Genomic DNA, 18,832 nt, shown 5'->3' on the forward strand with positions numbered 1-18,832 from the left:
GTTGAAGCACAATTTTTAATTTATCAATAATAGACTACGCGCATGGCGGTGGGATCACCATAGCAGCCTGATTTGATAATATTTGCGACTTGTACTTATTTACAGGATTGAAAAACTAAATTGCGTATGTAAAAATGCATAAATACTGAAGTCCTTCAAAATTTAATACATAATGACATTACACACTTATGTAAACAAGTATAAGTACTCTATCTTAAATAAAATCAATCAATATAACTTATAGTAAACACAATAATTCTAAAACTAAATAATATTCTAAAGCTATCGCTGAGATGGCGGTGTAGTAAAGGAAGTGTAGTCTCTAGAAATAGATTTTATTTGTAAAGTGTGTTTGGAGGCGACTCTTCTCGCCCACGCCAAGTCCCGAGAGCTTCTGGACCTGCGACACCTGGACTTCGAAGTTGTGGAGCTAATAGATGCCGATGAAGAAGTAGACCCTGACCAGTTAGAGTCAGACACTTTTTGACAGTAGGTCAAATCGGAGCGAGTGACTGAACTTGTGGAGAGAAACGGTAAACGTGAGTGATTCTTGTTACATTTTGAAAGTTGCACTTGAGATATATCAGTCTCTATCTTGGGTGGACTCGTCGACCGCTTGCTATGGCTCGCATCTGATAAATTCTCCTTAGCTGTAGGCTGGCCCTCTTCGCTGCTGGTTTCCTTGTTGCTCATGATTACAGCCATTAGCTTCTCAGTATTTTCGTTTAAATCATATACTTTTTGCGTCTTAAACGATCCAAGGGAAGACGTTTTCGCTTTGGAGTTGGAACGTTTCGTGCGCTTCTGTTCGCTGTAGAACACGGCACTTTGATGCGATGGAAGCATAGCTGGGATATTGGACTCGATGTCACCGTAAGCGATATCCTTAGAATATGACTGTTTTCCACGCCCTTTACAAGTGCAAACGTCTTCGTCGCCCAAAATAAAATTGTAACATATTTGAAGAAGGCATATAGAAAAAGCAGCTAACAAAACGAAACCAACATATAGGTACGGCGTCCAATCGGTGTTAACATAAACGTAGGATTCCGTGAGACTTTTCCATGGGCGCCACTTCTTTGCTCCAGAATTTTGGACATCGAAAAGATTCCGCCTGGACAGACCCTTCCCGTAACTCTGTACAGCCGCTGCAATCCTTAACACTCCGCCGTAAGCGGCGTACAATTTCTCATCGACGAGGTGTGGAGCAACGTTCCTCTTCATCCAGTGCCACATCTCATTATTGAAATTGACGAAATCCGTGTGTCGGCATGCTCGCGGTGAACTGTTCAAAATACAGCGCGAGGCCGTTGTGTAATATTTTAATAAAATATTTTCAGAATCGGGAGACGTTAAGCTAACCAGTCCGCCGGTTTTCAACGGCAAAGCGATAGCGGAAGGTTCGCTCTCGTCGTCCAATTTCGGCGACGGTAGATGCATGCACGAAGAAGCGTCACGTTTCATTAATAAACATCCACACGGATCAAAGTACTTACCGTCTCCGATTATAATTTTAGCGACGGTCAAATTTGACCATTCAGGTATACTGTCAGGTTTTTTCCAACCGAGGCCTCGAGTGTTTAGCATATTTTTTACTTTATCATAAAAATTATGCAAGTCTCTTACATTAGTATAGGGCACGTAGCCGGCATAGTAAGCGAATCGTGCGGTGGGAAGAAATTCACTTCTTAAATGTGCACCTATAGTATCTGCCAATGCTTCTTCGAGAACCATCGAAGTACGCTTATCATCTTTTTCAACTGAATGCAAAGCCTGCCGAAAGTAACGAAGGATGTCTCTGATATATTTACCATTAATTCTTTCAGGAGAAACGGGAGAAGGTAACAGTTGTTCAAATACTTGCCGCGCCCGTAGCTTTGCAATATCTTTTTCGTTCCAGCATCCCATACGAGTAAATCTATTATAAAATATAGCACTTCCTGCATTTGTGCCCCATGTGCATATTATTTTACTTAATATTAAAAAACTTAAAAGAAAAATCATTGAATTCGAAGTAACTATTTTGCAAATGTTTTCATTGTTAATTTTCAAATATGGCGCTATTTGCTGTAATTAAATTTGTAATCTGTAGTATAGGATATAACAGACCAAAGAGTACAGTAACCTATATGGACACACAGGTTACTACACTCTTTGGGACAGACCATTAAAATAACTCGGGAGAATGTCTTTGATTGAGGAAAAATACTGAGGAATATTAAAATAAAATTTATAAATGTACATTATATTGTAATAAGGATTTAGTGACTGTAGGATTAACTGTAAGTAAATATAGTAATAAAATTATAGTACAATGATTAAAAGAAATGGAGGTCTCAGCAGAAAAACAACTGCGGTGCGCATAGACGCGCGATTTTCACTTTGCATTGAAAATACGAAATGAGTTCATTACAGTAAATATTAATTATTATTTTTTATCTATTATAGTATATATATTATATATTGTGTAGTCGTAGCTGTCATCTGTCAATGTCAGTAAACAAAAAATGAACATTTAAATAGAAATTAAAACGTTTGAATGAATTATTTGAAAGAAGCGGTTGTTATTCTGTTTTATTGAACTTAATATAAACTTTTTAATTCCATATTATTATTCCACGAAGAAAATCATGTGTGTTCTAATATAAAGCATATTGTTTTGATTTTGATCACGATGTCGAAGGTAAAGTAACATTCTCGCCTTATGGATAAACGGAAAACATACTTCTTTATCTACGTTTTATCATCCTATCTAAATAGTGATAAAACTGTACTTTAGGTAAAATTGTACTTTATGACCCGTCGAATTTGATGTTGATTTTAGGTGTGGGGAGGCCATAGTAACTTCCCCTGAAAAGGGGGGATTGCGGAACCCCTCCCCCTTTTTTTAATTATTTTTTTAATTTTAAGGTTACCTACATCGTTCATTAGGAATTAAGACTATAAAATTAGGGGATGTACATGATATTGAAAGAAACTAACCCCTTCCATCTCACCTCTCATAAATACTCCATAAACTTGCTCTGAAACATTTAAAATGGCAATTTAAACCTAGAATTTGACTATACTAAAGTCGACGGAACCCTGCTTCGCGGGGTTCCTATTTATTTGTATTGGTTATACTGTCTAACCAGAACCTAACCAACAAATTCTATTTATTTGACATAATTTACCCAATTTTAACCTAGAATTGCATTACACTAAGGTTGTTTGTCCAGGCCTTAATGGATGACTTCATATTAGCGTCTTATAAGCAATTCCATATTGACAGGGAATGCTCCTGTAGTACCCTGCTACCCAACTATTTCACTCACAACTCAAAATTCGACAGGTCATAAAGTACAGTTTAGCCTAAATAGTTACTTGAATATTAGGTGGAGATTGTAAGTATATCAAAGCACCTTATGTCTCATGATAAATTCAGTAATAATTTCAATATACAAGTGACAATTTAATTGGATATCATGGGACAATATAATTGGTGGAATAATACAGGTGTTCTTTTTTCCTGAGAATTTGTTCGATACCTGGCTAGGGAAATGAATTTAAAGTAATCTACTGACTCAATTTTGGTTTTAATTAAAATCTACCAAGCAATTCTTTTCAGAATTTTTTGCTATTTCTTATAGTTTTGGATTCAGCCATGAAGGCCCATTTGAAAAGTTCACCCTGTATAATAAAGTTTTTAATCATATCACTCTTATAATGTAGTTAAATATTGTTGTGTTAAATGTGTTAGTTATTAATGTATTTAAAAATAAATATTGCAGGACATAAGATCATACTTTCTTTGCAAAAAACTCCAGAAACCTAAAGAAGAAGACGATGATGTTATACCAGAATCACCTGATGTACAAATAAAGAATAAGGTAATTTCTATAAAACAAGGTATTTTGCTAAATGTGTAGCTTTAAATCATTAGACAATTTAGTAAATCAATACTTACTATCTGTTGAAAATACTGCCAAATACCTTTTTTATAAAGAATTACTTATAATATTTTGTCATTTATATGTTTAGAAAAAAGAATCAAGGAAAAGAAGAGTAATTCAAGATGATTCAGACGAAGAAATATTTGCCACTAAAAAGAAGCCATCAAGTAGTGATTCTAATAAAACATCGAAAAACAAACCAAAATCACCACAAAAGAAAATTTTCAAGGAGGTGAAAGCTACAGACTTGTTTGGTGGTCCCATCAAGAGGACAGAGCCTCTAGTGACCAAAGCAAAGAAGAAAAATACAGAACTTGGCATACATTCAGATGACGAATTTGATAAAAGTTTACTGGAATTAGATGTGAACAATGACATTGAAAAAGTTGAGCAGAAACAGGTTGAATCAAAAGATTTTAGTAAAACAATTAAAAAGGAAAAACAGTCTCCAAATAAAAAATCTGAATCCAGTAACTCAGTACATATAGAAAAAGAACCCAATAATGAAGAATTTTCACCAAATCATTCAGATAAAAATGACAATAATGTTACAAATACTGATACAGAAATAACAAAAACAGAAAGTCATAAGAAAATTAAAAAGGAAGCATCTAAAGATGAAACAGGTTTGAAAAGGGATTTCAGTGAGTTTATTGATGACAGTGTTACTGACAATCAGACTCATGATGAACAGCCGAAAAACAAGAAACGGAAACTTAACAAAAGTCTCAATGATTCTGGTATGAATAAATTATATATAAAATTCATAGAACAACAAAACTTAAATTTAACAACTAATTTCTGCAGCCTAATTCTGCCTAACCTAACAAGGTTAGGTTAGGCAGAATTAGGCACACACACACACACACTTCAAACCAGAACACAGCAGCTCTCAATACTGTTGTATTGAGAGCTGCTGTGTTCTGGTTTGAAGGGTGTGGTAAGGGAGACATACTTTTTTGCCGGCAAGCTTACCCTTCAGAGGTAGTGGTGCATCTGTGGCTGAGGTTGGGTGGAAATATAATCTGGGGTTGATTACAGATGTCCATGGGCTGCGATAGCCCCTTACCATCAGGTGCCGCTTACGTCTCATATTATAAAATGACATATGACATATTTACTTGCTTGTTGAATAATAACAAAAAATAACATTGACAAGTTACATTCTAATTATTATTTAACATTAGTCAATAAATTTAATGTTTTCAATTCCAGTCCTTACAGATGAAGAAAGGCATGAAAGAAGGTTGCATTCAGCTGCTTTATATCAGAAATACCTGAACAGGTCTGGACCTAAGCATTTGGGATCGAAGGAAATCCCTGAGGTGAGTTACTTTATTTTTCTATGAAGTAAAATTAGTAGTAGTTCGTGATGTATTTACGTTAATATTAATCTATCTATCCATTGCTTTCTCTAACAATTGTTAGATAATATTAATTAATAGGCAAAAATTGATAATTTCCAACTTAGTATATTCTAATATCAGATTGAAATTGAATTCATTAGTCTATAATTTGATTATTTTTTCTAGTTTAATTATTATGTTTTTTGTTTTGAATGTTTTAATGTATATGTTTTTTCATTAGAAGAGCTAGCATAGATGGTCGAAGATTATACTTCATTGATATAATTTCCATTCAGGTTCTACTTCTCGCAGTCAAAAAACGTTTAGATTTTGGCCTGGATGCCAATAGTAAATATGGCCAGGTTAGTATGTGGTAGGTTAGGGTATTGGTCTATGTATTCGCGTCCTTGGGTATTATGCTGTTTTCAGTCATCTATGTACCAAACAATGTTTATGTGTTTGAAGGGTTCAGATTTTCGTCATGTTTTGTAAACTTTTTTTAAGTTTAAGATCTATTATGCTATCTTTTGTGGAAGTCCTTTCAAGATCTGTTCTAAACATTGACACCTTATATTAAATCTGTTTTTTCAGTCATCTATATACCAAATCATGTTTATGTGTTTGAAGGGTTTACATTTGTCTCATGTTTTGCCAATTTTATTAAGTTTAAGATCATATTATGCAAACTTTTGGTGACAGTCCTTTCAAGATCATTTCCAGATTTTGAAAACCTTACACTAAACCTGCTTTTTCAGTCATCTATGTAGCAAATCATGTTTATGTGTTTGATGGGTTCAGATTGTTCTCATGGTTTGCCAATTTTTTTAAGTTTAAGATCATATTATGCAAACTTTTCGTGGAAGTCCTTTCAAGATCAGTTCTAGAATTTGAAAACCTTATATTAAACCTGCCTTTTCAGTCCTCTATGTACCAGACAGTGTTTCTATGTTTGATGGGTTCAGATTTGTCTCATGTTTTGCCATTTTTTTTAAGTTTAAGATCATATTATGCAAACTTTTTTGAAAGTCCTTTCAAGATCAGTTCTAGAATTTGAAAACCTTATATTAAACCTGCTTTTTCAGTCCTCTATGTACCAGACAGTGTTTCTACGAGTATGTTTGATGGGATAAGTTTAATAAATTCAAATGTTGTGGAAATAGGAAAACAATTTTATTTAAGTGTATAGCTATCTTGGGTCTTATCTAAGGCTTAGTGTTTGTGTAATGTTTATGTTATCTCTTGTATTACCTTAACTTATCTATGTGCTGTGTGTGCCTACTTTCATATAATTATGATTCTACGTGATTCCATACATTGGATCCATCTACTTAATCAAAATATAGTTTATACATATTCATTACATTTTATCAAAAAAATGTATATTTTATATTTTGTCAAAAAATATATTGAAAAATACAGTTCTCCTTTAAAAGAACTTCGTACACCTGTATAAATAAATAATGGGCGAAAATTTATTTAAATTAAAGGTAGCCATCACGCGCTTTGAGGGTCTTGTAGTATACTCTTCATAGGTATACTAATTAATAAAGTATGTTTAAAGGGTGCACCCAACTGTTTGAAAGATTGTGCCTTCCTTCTAACCGGGGTCCTAGACTCCTTCGAGAGGGATGAAGTCATAGCAGCAATTGCGAAATACGGCGGTTCTATCAAGAACTCTATCAGCAGAAAGGTACATGCAATAGATACAAATATATTCAATGCTCAAGTCAGTTTCCTTGAATGACAAAGCCATGTCCGATGTAACATGGCTTTGTCATCACGGGTGATGCCGATAGCGTGTAATTATGCATTTGTATCGGATGTTATTTATTCACATTTGTTGAATAAATCAAAACAAATTTTACTTATTAAATATTTAATCATAAACCTAAATGGGAGGTATTCGGGAAAAATCTCGATTTCATTAAACTAACCAGGTATTTAATTTTTCGTTACGCATCGGTGCTTTAGGTAACAACCAGGTACATTAATCGATCATTAATCACGCCTAATACTTGTTAAAATCATTGTAGGTAACACACGTGCTCGCTGGCGACGAGGCCGGTCCCGCTAAACTCGCAAAAGCCCAAGATCTCGGCATCAAAATCATTAACGAGGATGAGTTCTTAGAAATCATTAAAAAATCGTCCGGAAAACCAAGTAACAATAGCATAGACAATAGGAAGGAAGTTAAAAAAAATAAAACTCCAGAATCAAAGAACAGTACGAAAGAACATAAAATTAGAAATAGTATTGACAAAAAAGTACATAGTAACAATAGGGTAGTTGATGAAGAAGAAAATTCTAGTGATCGGAAAACTAAATTAACTAATGGTGACGTAAAAGATAGAAAAGACAGAGAGGATAAAAATAAAGATAGTGTTAAGAAAGTTTCGCCAAAAGATAAGTTGAAGACAGAGACTACAGTCAAATCGGAACCTAGTGATAAATCAGTGAAAAAAGAAATTGAACAATCAAAGACAAATAATGGTTTGTAATAAATTAATATCTAAAATATAACCCCATCAACACAAAAATATGAATCAGTCTCTCGAATTAATAAAAAGTATAGAGTGAGACTATTTGGGTATGAATAAGAGGCAAAGTTGTGAACACCACCACTGAACGCGCTCAATTCATTTAAACAATCATTATTCAAAAGTGGAATTAATAGAGTTGTGTGAACAATTATTATATGAATACTGACGAAGTGTATCAAGAATCACAACTATTTTATTTTTAAACATCCAAAACATATTTCCCTACGATTCATACCAAGTAGAGTCCGCGCCAAACTTCTATATTAGTAGTGCGGGACCTCCCGGCACCCTCCGCTGCCCGCTCTCGCCCACGGGGACATAGCTGCGTTAGTGTACCCTTACTGTTGCTACGGAGTATATGCTTGTAGTTGTGCTCGACCCCATTGACTCTCTGACTACTCCTGCGCGCAACTTCAGAGCGGACTAGAAGTTTGGCGCAGACTTAACCAGTGTTGGCGACATAATACGCTCCTAGTTATTACTCTGACCTTTGTATTTACTAAATTTGTATGAATGATTGCAGAGACAAGTCCGAATAAATCAGCATTATCGAGTTCCTTGATGTGGGTAGACAAATACAAGCCACAGAATCTGAAACAGATAATTGGACAACACGGCGAGGCCAGCAATGTGAAGAAGTGTGTAGATTTTTTAAAAAATTTATATGCCTATAAACTTAAGTAGAAATATAAGAAAAATAAAATAAAATATGTTGTGTTTTGTGTTTGTGTTACAACACAAGAGATACATCTCTTTCCGGACAGGATAATGCTTTCATGGAGATAATCTTTATTGAGATAAATTGTTATATTTACCTGGAATCATCTTTTTGTTCCGTTGTAAGAAATTACTTTATTGTCAAAAGTATTTAGCATTAATTTGCATTGCAGGTTATGCAACTGGTTGACCAAATGGTACGTGAATAGAAAGGCGAAGTTGCCTAAGCCCAGCCCCTGGGCCAAGAACGACGATGGAGGGTACTACAAGGCCGCTTTACTTTCTGGACCACCTGGTGTAGGTAAGGATTTTTTAATTACTAAAAAAGAATATATTTCTTCATGAAGCTGATTTAAATTCAGCCTCCAACGAAGGCGGTTTGAAGTTCGAACCCCAGGCACGCACCTCTTATTTTTCGACGTAAAGTATAAAACAAATTTAGTTTACTTTAATAACAAAGTTTGATAAAACCTGTATATGTTTCCATCACCATCATGGTGGACTATGGATAAACTCTTGTCACTTTGAGGAAACCCATGCCAAACAGCGCGACTGTAATAGGTTAAGGGGATTCCTTCGTTTAAATTCAATATTTTATTTCATGCGCTAAAAGTTGGAGGGCGGGTTAAACTATTTTGGCACCCCAGAAGGACGATCCATGTTATGTTAGTAATGTCAATATCAAATGAAGAAATCCTTATACGCCCTGTAAGGACAATCTGAACAATTTTAACAAATCCTTATTTTCCCCTAACATCATGACTAATCATCCCCGCCCTACATCATGACTAATCTTAACAAATCTTCAATTTCCAAGGTAAAACGACGACAGTGTCGCTGGTGTGCAAGGAACTGGGCTTCGACATGGTGGAGTTCAACGCATCTGACACGAGGAGCAAGACGCTCATCAAGGAGCAGATCGGGGAACTGCTCACCACCACATCACTCTCTGCGTATGCTAAAGGTACAATTATTACTAAAAGATCAGTTGCGATTAGTAAGTAGATAATCCGATGGTGGAATACAGGTTGTGCTTTTTTTTTTCAAAATATTTTTCGATTCCCGGCTAGGAGAATAGATTAGGTTTTATTATTATTTATTACTATTATTTATCCCCTTTCAGTATTTTTCGCTATATCTTATAATTTCGGATATGGCCACGAAAAACTCTTCCCGTATATGTCGCGCAACGAGATTCGCACAGAAATTTTACGGACATCCTAAGGAGTACCGGAAGAAAAGAGAAGCGATGGAGATGCTTTTCATGGCAATGGGAGTTTATAGTACCAAATGTATATGTATATTTGAACGAAATCTAATTTCTGCGCAGGTGACACTGGAAAGCAAGCGGTGACAAAGAAGCACGTACTGGTTATGGATGAAGTCGATGGAATGGCCGGCAACGAAGACAGAGGTGATTATATTTATGTATTATTGTTATTTATCGCATCGTATAAATGTATACTTATGTACGCATGTGAGAAGTTATACTTCAAATTAAAATTCAAATCTCATTTATTCAAAATTGATTCATATAGAATACTTTTTGAAAGTCAGCAAAACTACCACCGCTTCGGAAGGTGTTTCGGTATGGAGAAGAAGCGGCGCAAGAAGAAACTCCATACGTGTGCAAATTTGCATCTATTAAAGGGTAAATAATATACGATTTTACATAGTGGTACATATAATTAATTATTGATGTTGGAACTGAAGTTGTCATGCCACGCGGATTTATCATTTAAGTACTGATTTAATTATAAAATAAGCTTTTTTACATAAAGTTTTATAGGAGATTCAAACCTTTTCTTGGAGGGAAAAAAAAAGAAAAATTATATACCGTAAGACATAATGCTATGAAAATATATAAAGTTTTTTTTGTTGACGAGGGGGAAACCTGCAAAAGGTACCCAGTGTCGTGGGAGCGATTGATGTGGGATTTTTACCGCACTAACCCCGGGGGGGGGGTTGATAACCCCTGGCGATCCTCAACGCTGCGAAGAGGACTCCGGGATCTCCAACGGAACGCAACCGGAGTCCTCTGAATGTGAACTCAGGCTCCGCCCAGGTGAGACCAGGCGCTCTCCGCACCGTCTGGTGTTTACGACGTTATGCGACCACATACCGCCGTCCTTCCCGGGTTCGCTTGCTGGACGGTTCGAGCTCCCACTGTGGCCGCCCGCAACACCGGAAGCCCCCTTTTAGTCGCCTCTTACGACAGGCAGGGGATATCGTAGCCCTATTCTGATCCCGGTGCTACAGGGACAAGACCATGTAATAATGCCTGGGTACTGTGTTGCAAGACGGGTTATGGTACTTAGAAGATACAGTGTAAGACCCGCCGTGGCATCTGTTGACTAAGACCATGTAATGCCTGGGTACTGTGTTGCAGGACGGGTTATGGTACTTAGAAGATACAGTGTAAGACCCGCCGTGGCATCTGTTGACTAAGACCATGTAATGCCTGGGTACTGTCCAGGATGGGTTATGGTACTTGCAAGATACAATGTAATACTCGCCGTGGCCTCTGTTGTATGGTATTGGCAGAGCTTGTAATAAGACATTTTTAGTATTTAGCACATTGTGCACACCGTGGTTCTGTTAAACATGTAACAAAGTGTAACAGACTGTGAACTATTTACAGCAAGTTGGAAATATTAAGAAAAATACTGGCAAGTGTCTTAGTTGGTGTACTCAACTACACTAACTAATATGTGTAGGACTTTACTTCTAAGTAAAGTGCACTTGGGGGATCTTATAAAGCCTGTATATATATTTTTTTGAGAATGACGATAGAATGAGTGCGTGTGAATTATCACATAATAGCAAAGTATGTGTCGTTGAAAGAGGGCCCTTGTATGTATGACGGATGAAATAATAGGCAAACTTGTAATGTTATCAGTTTTCTTTAAATCAGTGTTTCATCTATTCTGACTAGTCTAGCCGTGGCAACAGCTCCGTCAACTACTTTGCCATATTTTTTAAGAAAATAATGTATCAATGTTTATACGCGCAAGAAGTAAAAATATTACAATACAAAAAAATACCAAATTATACGACACGGCACTTACCTTAACTTTCTGCTTTACTTTTTTTTTGTTTAAGAAATAAAAACAAATTAAAATCTTTTCTCTTGTCATTCCATAACCAGGTGGCCTCCAAGAGTTGATAGCACTGATAAAGACGACGTCGGTGCCGATAATATGCATGTGCAACGACAGGAACAGCCAGAAGATGCGCTCGCTCGTCAACTACTGCTACGACCTGCGGTTTACTAGGCCTAGAGTCGACCAGATTAAGGTACACATCTTTATTTAGATTGGTAGATTAAAGTGCGGGTTACTGATCAGCCTTTAGTAGATGTTTTTAAATCGCTCATAGGGCTTCTAATAAAGTTTACAATTTCTATATAATAATAACAGTTGAGAAACATATCTTTACGTGAGCTACAAATTACTGAAGCGAGCACAAAGTTTAGCCACATTACTGTGGACCGTGCTCCATATTACCTAGCTTTGTACATGTTCATATAAATAATAATAGGTACAGCTTATATATATGTATAGGTACATATGCAAGTTTCATACAATACACACGAATTTGCCATAAATCCCTCCAATGACACGCTTTAACACACTTCAGGCTTCCCTCAACTGCGGAGAAAGACTCATGCTCATCCGTGGAATATTAAAACTCTTAAGCCCACAATACTAAATCAATATTAATTCCCCCCCAGTCGGCGATGCTGTCGATATGCTTCAAGGAGGGCGTGAAGGTCCCGCCGGACGTGGTGGCGCAGCTGGCCGTGGCGGCCGGCCAGGACGTGCGCCAGACGCTGCACATGCTGTCCGTGTGGGCCGCCGACAGCTCGCTGGCCGACGCGGACCGCCTGCGGGACGAGGCGAGGCGCGTCAGGAAGGACATTAAGATGGTGACTTGTTTTTTGTATAATATAGGGGTAGCAGACGAGCATGCAGCGGCAGTAGCCACTTACCTTCAGGTGAATTAATGCTTGTCTGCTACACAAAGTAAAAAAAAATGAGAAAAATTTAAGGCACTATGGTGGCATGGTAAAGAGACTGACAGATCATCAATAAATCCTGAAGAACATAAACATAGTAAGTCTTTTGCTAACTAGGTCAAGAGAAATAGAATATTAAGCTAAATGTGAAACAACATCAAGTGTTAAGTCATGCTATTAACATAATACTTATTGTCTGTGTAGTATTAAAATTATTATTTTATTGTAATATTAAAGTACACCAGTATACAATCCACCTGATAATAAGTAGCTACTGCCGCCCTTGGCCATGTGTAATCAAACCCAGATAAGATTATTTTCCTATCCGACATCGACCACAAATGCTCCGCTATCTCTGAGGACTAACCTGTTATGCCTTCAAATGACAATACAACAGTGTTTAACACTGCTGTTATTAAGCAGAAATAGCAGAATAGCGAAATAGCAGAAGTGCAGTGGTCGTGCCGATAGAGTCGTAAAACTGAAAGTTCTACCACCTTCAAACCTTCCCAGGGCCCTTGGGAGGCGATCCGGAAGGTATTCTCCGCCGAGGACCACAAGACGATGTCGCTCAACGACAAGAGCGACCTGTTCTTTAGCGACTACAGCCTCGCGCCGCTGTTCGTGCAGGAGAACTACTTGTCGGTGGTGCCGCACTGTGACAAGTTAGTGTATTAATTTATATTCGTCTCGGAGATAATTATGTTTACTGTCGAGCCACAAGTGTGAACCCTCGAAAAGTCCTTAGATTAGTCGCGTCTTGCTACTAAGAGGGATTATCAGTAACACGAAACTTTGTGACAAATATTAATAACTGTTTATACATAATATCGTATTTGTTATGAGATTTGTATTAAAGAATTTTTAACGTTATATAAAATAACATATTATGGAGTTCATTTAGGAACAAAATTTTTTTAATGGTGGCGATTGCTTGACACTTCCAAAATTGGGCCTGTCGACCAACCGTTGACAATTTTTAAACGTAAAGTAAAGTAAAGTTGTAAAGAGAATCAAATGTATTATATGAGCCTTTCAACTAAGTTTACAGAACTTTAACTCAGAAGCGTTTAAAGTAACTGATAGCTACCAAATTTAACAACATGTTGCAGGAAGGAATTATTGCACCGCATGAGCGAAGCAGCGGACAGCATCAGCCTCGGCGACATCGTGGACGCTCGCATACGGGGCAGCCAGGCGTGGAGTCTTTTACCTATTCAAGTATGAACTAACTACTATGTTTTAGAATAATTTAAATACAGGATCAGCCAATTATTTTTTCATATATTGTAACAATGTCTCAGCGTTATCTAAAATGGGCATGATGACAGATTTTGAAACCCTCTTCTATTATAAATATGTATATCTAAGATTTCTACTTTTTCTGACAATCTTTATGTTTATCTGTTTATGCTCTTAATTATAATATAGTAGATGTACAATACGTTTTTGATGTGAGTTATGGAGTTTCTTCGCCTCGTCTTCTCCATAACGAAAAACCTTGTGAAATGCGGTAGAAATATTGACGTTCAAAAATATTTCTGTAAAGAATCTACTTTGGATAAAATATTTTTGGTTTTATTTGATTTGAAATTAAAACTCTGACAATGAACACTCCCCTTAGATGTTATAATCCCATGAGCTCTGAATACTTACGGGTTTAAATGTCTGTTTCCTCCAGGCGATGTACAGCTCGGTGATCCCCGGTCACCACCTATCGGGCCACATTGGCGGCCAGATCCAGTTCCCCGGCTGGCTCGGCAAGAACTCGCGCGCGACCAAGATGCACCGGCTCTGCCAGGAGATTCACGCTCACACTAGGCTTAGGTTTCTTTTCTTTTTATTATATACAAGTAGCAAGTGAGCATGCAGTCGTTCTAATGGTGGCTACTGCCGGTCATGAAACACCTGTGATCAACCTCAGATAAGATTAGAGTCCTATCTGAGGTTGGCCGCAGGTGCGTTGCTACCCTGGGGACTAAGTTGGAATGGGATAAATATGTAGTTAATATATGATGTCTCCCTTACCACACCCTTCGAAGCGGTACACAACAGCACTAAATACTACTATTATTAGGCAGAAATAGATGTGGCGGTGGTCTTACAAAGGATTATACCACCTTCGAAACTTGTTTAGCTCATAGTAGACAAAAATTGAAGTTGTTGCGAGCAGCTGTTATCATACAATTTGCTATAGCGACAAGATTGATTTCTATTTTCAGAGCGGACTAGCAGTTTTATGTGGATTATACTAGTGTAAGGAGATGAGATTTAATAGGATTTTCTTTCCAGCACATCCGGATCAAAGTCGTCAATATACCTGGACTATGCGCCTTACTTACGCGACGCAATCCTCAACCCCCTTATAAAAGAGAGGTCGGATGGCATACCCAAGTCTCTGGAGGTGTTGGAGTCCTACCACTTGCTGAGGGAGGACCTGGACTCGCTTACGGAACTGTCGTTATGGCCGGGCCAAAGGAACCCTAACATATTGGTCGATGCTAAGGTGAGCGTAACATAATATAATATTTACCATTGCTTTTGTGTGGTACCAAATTTATTTTTTTTATCCATGAGTTTTTTAAAAATAATATATGTTGCTTACTTTTGATGTCCATGTACTTTTTATTTATATGTATAGATTATGTTGACTGGATAATAAATGTTACTTTAGGTGAAAGCAGCGATGACGCGTACATACAACAAGGCGTCGACCGCGCGGCCGTACGCGCCGCCCGCCGCGCGCCGCGCCCGCACACACGAACACGACGACGACGACGACAACGACGACGACTACGGCGACGACGAACACGACGACGATCCGGAGAAGGATGCACTTATTAAAGTAAATATTTAAAAGATTTTCTGACTTGTATGTATATATGTCCTGGTTTCTACTTTTTTTAATAGTTTTGTTCTACCAAAAGTTGACAAATATGCATTCTCTTCTCTTAACTCAGAAGACTAAGTTGAAACGTCTCGTATAAGTGTAATCTCTATTATTATATGCTTGAAATCATCACAATAGCACTATTAGGCACAAAATAATATATATACCTTTGGTGACAATACAGTCAAAGAACTAACTAAGAGAGCAACTGTATTTAAATTCTCTATCATCACAGCTAACCTGTCTCTTTTATCACAGAAAAAGAAAAGCAAAGAGACAGAAAAGGCAGGATCCAGTAAAGAAAAGGCAAGTTCGAGCAAAGAAAAGGCAACCACAAGCAAAAAAAAGAAGAAGTGAATTGTGTCAATATTATCTTTATTAATGTGATCAAGGAATTGATCACATTAATCACTTGATCACTTTTAAATTGTATTCTAGAATTATTAATTTTGATTCAAATCTATGGTTCTATGGTTTCAAATTATTTTTCCTTTGTATTGTGTTGGTAAAATGTAAAGTATAGGCTTAGACATAAAATTATTCACACATGCTGTATGCAAGGAAACTAAGAAAAGTTGAATTTAATAGTTAAAATGTTGCTTGCAATCCTCTTGATACTGAGCCATAATGTCTGATGTCATTCTTACAATTAAGGATTATCATATATATGCTACAATATTGCTCCAATTTTATGAAGATTCGAATATTATGTGATGTTTATTGGTAATTATGTTTTTAAGTTTATCTAATTTTCCTGACTCCTGGACGAGTAGATCTAGATGCACCGAGTTTGACCTTGTTTTTTTTTTTGTTATAAACTCATACTGCAGACAAATTGATGTAAATTGACTTCATTAACTTCTACAAACGAATGCAACAAGCTGACCATGACCAAAACCTTTCCATAAAGCTCTTACCCAATTATAAGAAGGATCTGTAGCATCAAATAGTGAATCTCATTAAAAATAATTTTGACCAGTGAGGCATGGATGCTTGCAGGCAAGTAACTCTCCATGTCACTAACAATTAAACTCCACGGACTAATAATTGACAGTATTATGATAATTATGATTTAGTTATGTCCCACTGACTTGTTTACTTTTTGTTTTCAATTATGTTGTGTAATTAAAATTAATCCTATTTCGTTCTGTTTGTTTTATTACTGTTTTTAGTTAACAATGTTTGGCCATTTCTAAACTATTCTTTGAAAATGTAAAGATTCTGATATTCTCACATTGATGAGGATAAAACTTGCTCACATCTATTTTTATCTCTAGTATTAGCTGTTCAAAAATAGTTTGAAGGGTGAGGTTAGATAGATACACATGAGATGCAACTAGTCCCCAAAAGTTATATATCTATGATAAATTAGAAACAACTCCAATACTCACATACAGAATATGGGTGTATTATTAGGACATGCACAGTGGAGTGCATGTTCATTATGCTACTACAATAAAAAATCTATAAGATAAACTATGACAATTTAAAGTAATGATGAAGTAAGTTCATTTTTAACTTTATCACAAGTACAGATGACCCTGCTCTGAGATTGGAAAGTATTAAGACTACACGTCTAGGAAAGGCGAATAAATCTCACACTACACACATTGTGTGTAAACTACAAGTGTAATATATTCTCAAAAAGTATATTCTGCTAGTAAAATAATTAAATAATTAACGATATTTTCCTTTTGTAAAAAGACTGCAGATTTTCACAATTTGCCTTATAATTGAATCTAATCCTTCAAAAACTATATCATTGACTCTCACAGCTCATTTAATTACTGCTTGCCTGTCTATTAGTAATTTGAAACAAATACAAATTAAAACACTTCATGAATTCAGTAAAAATATTTTATTCTAATAACTGAATTTGCTATGTATATCCTGATATTCATATACATACAAATAACAACAAACGCATGACAACACTTTGCTTCATTACATAATTTATTGCAGCTAATATGAATTCACTATTTGCTTAATCTTTCCGGATCTTCTGCACTCTAGGGTCGTCTGGTCGCATTATAACGTACGAAAGCTTATATCTGCGGTTGTCTCCATCACTTTTTGCGTAATTGTAGAGTCCCACAGTGGCCAAAGCGATTCCTACAAGGCCGAGACCCGTTGTAGCAACGATTTCGGGGATCTGTGTCCACGCCTGCTGCCATAACTGTAACACCGTTCGTCTCGAAGCAGGTGCCGCCATTTGTTACTGTTCAGAGAATAAATACAACTGGAAATAATTTAATCCAGGTGTCTTTTGGCTGGAGCTCACAAATAACACCGAGCAATTCCACAGAAAATGAAATAAAATTAACCATTTAACCAATGACTGATAACATTGTCATACTGACAAGTGACAAGTAATTGAAATTTTTGTTTATAAAACAGCAAGATAATTAAATATGCTGCCAAATACACTCAACTTTGAACTAAAACGGGCTAAGTGTGGAAAATATCTCTTTTGTACATTGTTGTTCATTTACTAACACAAAAAGAAACATATTTAAATATCTATGTTAAAAACCCAAATTATAACAGAATTAAACATCCTCAAATAAAATAAAATGTATAAATTTCAAATAATGTCAAAGTTGACATATTTTCAAAAATCTAAGTGACAGTGCAGAATATTTTTTTTACGTTATGTATCAAACGTAATGGTTACATTATTAATGTCTTTCCTAAGTATCGCCAGAAATATTTAGTTATTGCTAATTGTTTATTACGAGGAAATAAGAATGCCTGAGCCAAAAGAAATAGGTCATCAAACAAGGTTTAACAATACTTTAATTGGTTTGTTCAAGCGGGGATGTTGGGAGATACCTGAAGTAATGGGTGCTTCTTTCTTAGCGCTGATTGGAATTGGTCTGGCAGTGGTTGGATGTATAAATTATATTAAAAATGATGGTGACAACAGAGAGTACAAAAACGGATACATGATAATGCGTCCTGAAGATCCACGAGTTTGCCGACTTCGAAATCCAGTACGAACAGAATATAAGGGTTAAATATTTTATTAAACTAGTCTAAAACAACAAAAAACCTCGTTTTGTTTTAAATTACATTCTTCTTGTTTCAATGTTCGCCGTCAATACTCAGCTATGCTATATTAGAGTTATTACTAACTTACAATCCTCGGATATCCGAAGCACAGAGGGTAGCATCTAATCCTAAATTACTCCGCTACTCTTCAAAAGAATATCCCAAAGACATATTATGTTCCCTTGAAAGTGTGAAGACTAGAATAATTCCAATGATCTAAAACTAGAAAATCAATTACTGAAAATTTTATGTGATTTGAGATTTATTGCGACATCTTATCGGCCTAAAATTGGTTAGACTAAAAATCACATGAAAAGGCTTAAAAAAGCTTTTACATT

General features: G+C 36.2%; 3 protein-coding genes across 3 annotated transcripts; 2 read left to right on the forward strand and 1 right to left on the reverse strand.

The window, feature by feature from the left end:
- Positions 1 to 143: 143 nt before the first annotated feature.
- On the reverse strand, positions 144 to 2,042 carry LOC140747105 (uncharacterized). Its single transcript, XM_073079359.1, has 2 exons — positions 1,865 to 2,042; positions 144 to 1,773 (listed from the first exon to the last, which is right to left on the reverse strand). Exons 1-2 carry the CDS (start codon positions 1,901 to 1,903, stop codon positions 283 to 285), a joined length of 1,530 nt encoding a protein of 509 aa, XP_072935460.1. The 5' UTR covers positions 1,904 to 2,042; the 3' UTR covers positions 144 to 282.
- Positions 2,043 to 2,483: 441 nt separating this feature from the next.
- Positions 2,484 to 15,841, forward strand: Gnf1 (germ line transcription factor 1). The gene is made up of 18 exons (XM_073079496.1): positions 2,484 to 2,683; positions 3,771 to 3,869; positions 4,021 to 4,672; positions 5,148 to 5,257; positions 6,840 to 6,968; positions 7,312 to 7,768; positions 8,342 to 8,456; positions 8,709 to 8,836; positions 9,353 to 9,499; positions 9,866 to 9,949; positions 11,684 to 11,832; positions 12,269 to 12,463; positions 13,067 to 13,218; positions 13,666 to 13,774; positions 14,235 to 14,380; positions 14,846 to 15,059; positions 15,228 to 15,398; positions 15,702 to 15,841. The coding sequence occupies exons 1-18, from the start codon at positions 2,675 to 2,677 to the stop codon at positions 15,798 to 15,800; spliced, it is 3,165 nt and encodes a 1,054-aa protein (XP_072935597.1). The 5' UTR covers positions 2,484 to 2,674; the 3' UTR covers positions 15,801 to 15,841.
- Positions 15,842 to 18,021: 2,180 nt separating this feature from the next.
- Positions 18,022 to 18,516, forward strand: NdufA3 (NADH:ubiquinone oxidoreductase subunit A3). The gene has a single exon (XM_073079506.1). The coding sequence runs from the start codon at positions 18,191 to 18,193 to the stop codon at positions 18,458 to 18,460; it is 270 nt and encodes an 89-aa protein (XP_072935607.1). The 5' UTR covers positions 18,022 to 18,190; the 3' UTR covers positions 18,461 to 18,516.
- Positions 18,517 to 18,832: the final 316 nt, after the last annotated feature.

This window comes from Epargyreus clarus, unplaced genomic scaffold, assembly GCF_041222505.1.
Source record: "Epargyreus clarus isolate Ecla_fem2 unplaced genomic scaffold, WU_Ecla_fem_2.2 ptg000014l, whole genome shotgun sequence".
In the NCBI taxonomy this organism is placed as follows: domain Eukaryota; kingdom Metazoa; phylum Arthropoda; class Insecta; order Lepidoptera; family Hesperiidae; genus Epargyreus; species Epargyreus clarus.

Coding starts and splice junctions, on each gene's coding strand:
- LOC140747105 (XM_073079359.1), bottom strand. CDS start 1,903: ATGCTGGAACGAAAAAGATATTGCAAAGCTACGGGCGCG. Junction 1,774..1,864: donor ATTGCAAAGCTACGGGCGCG/GCAAGTATTTGA, acceptor TACTTTCGGCAG/GCTTTGCATTCAGTTGAAAA.
- Gnf1 (XM_073079496.1), top strand. Junction 4,673..5,147: donor CAAAAGTCTCAATGATTCTG/GTATGAATAAAT, acceptor TTTCAATTCCAG/TCCTTACAGATGAAGAAAGG. Junction 8,457..8,708: donor GAGGCCAGCAATGTGAAGAA/GTGTGTAGATTT, acceptor TTTGCATTGCAG/GTTATGCAACTGGTTGACCA.
- NdufA3 (XM_073079506.1), top strand. CDS start 18,191: ATGCCTGAGCCAAAAGAAATAGGTCATCAAACAAGGTTTAACAATACT.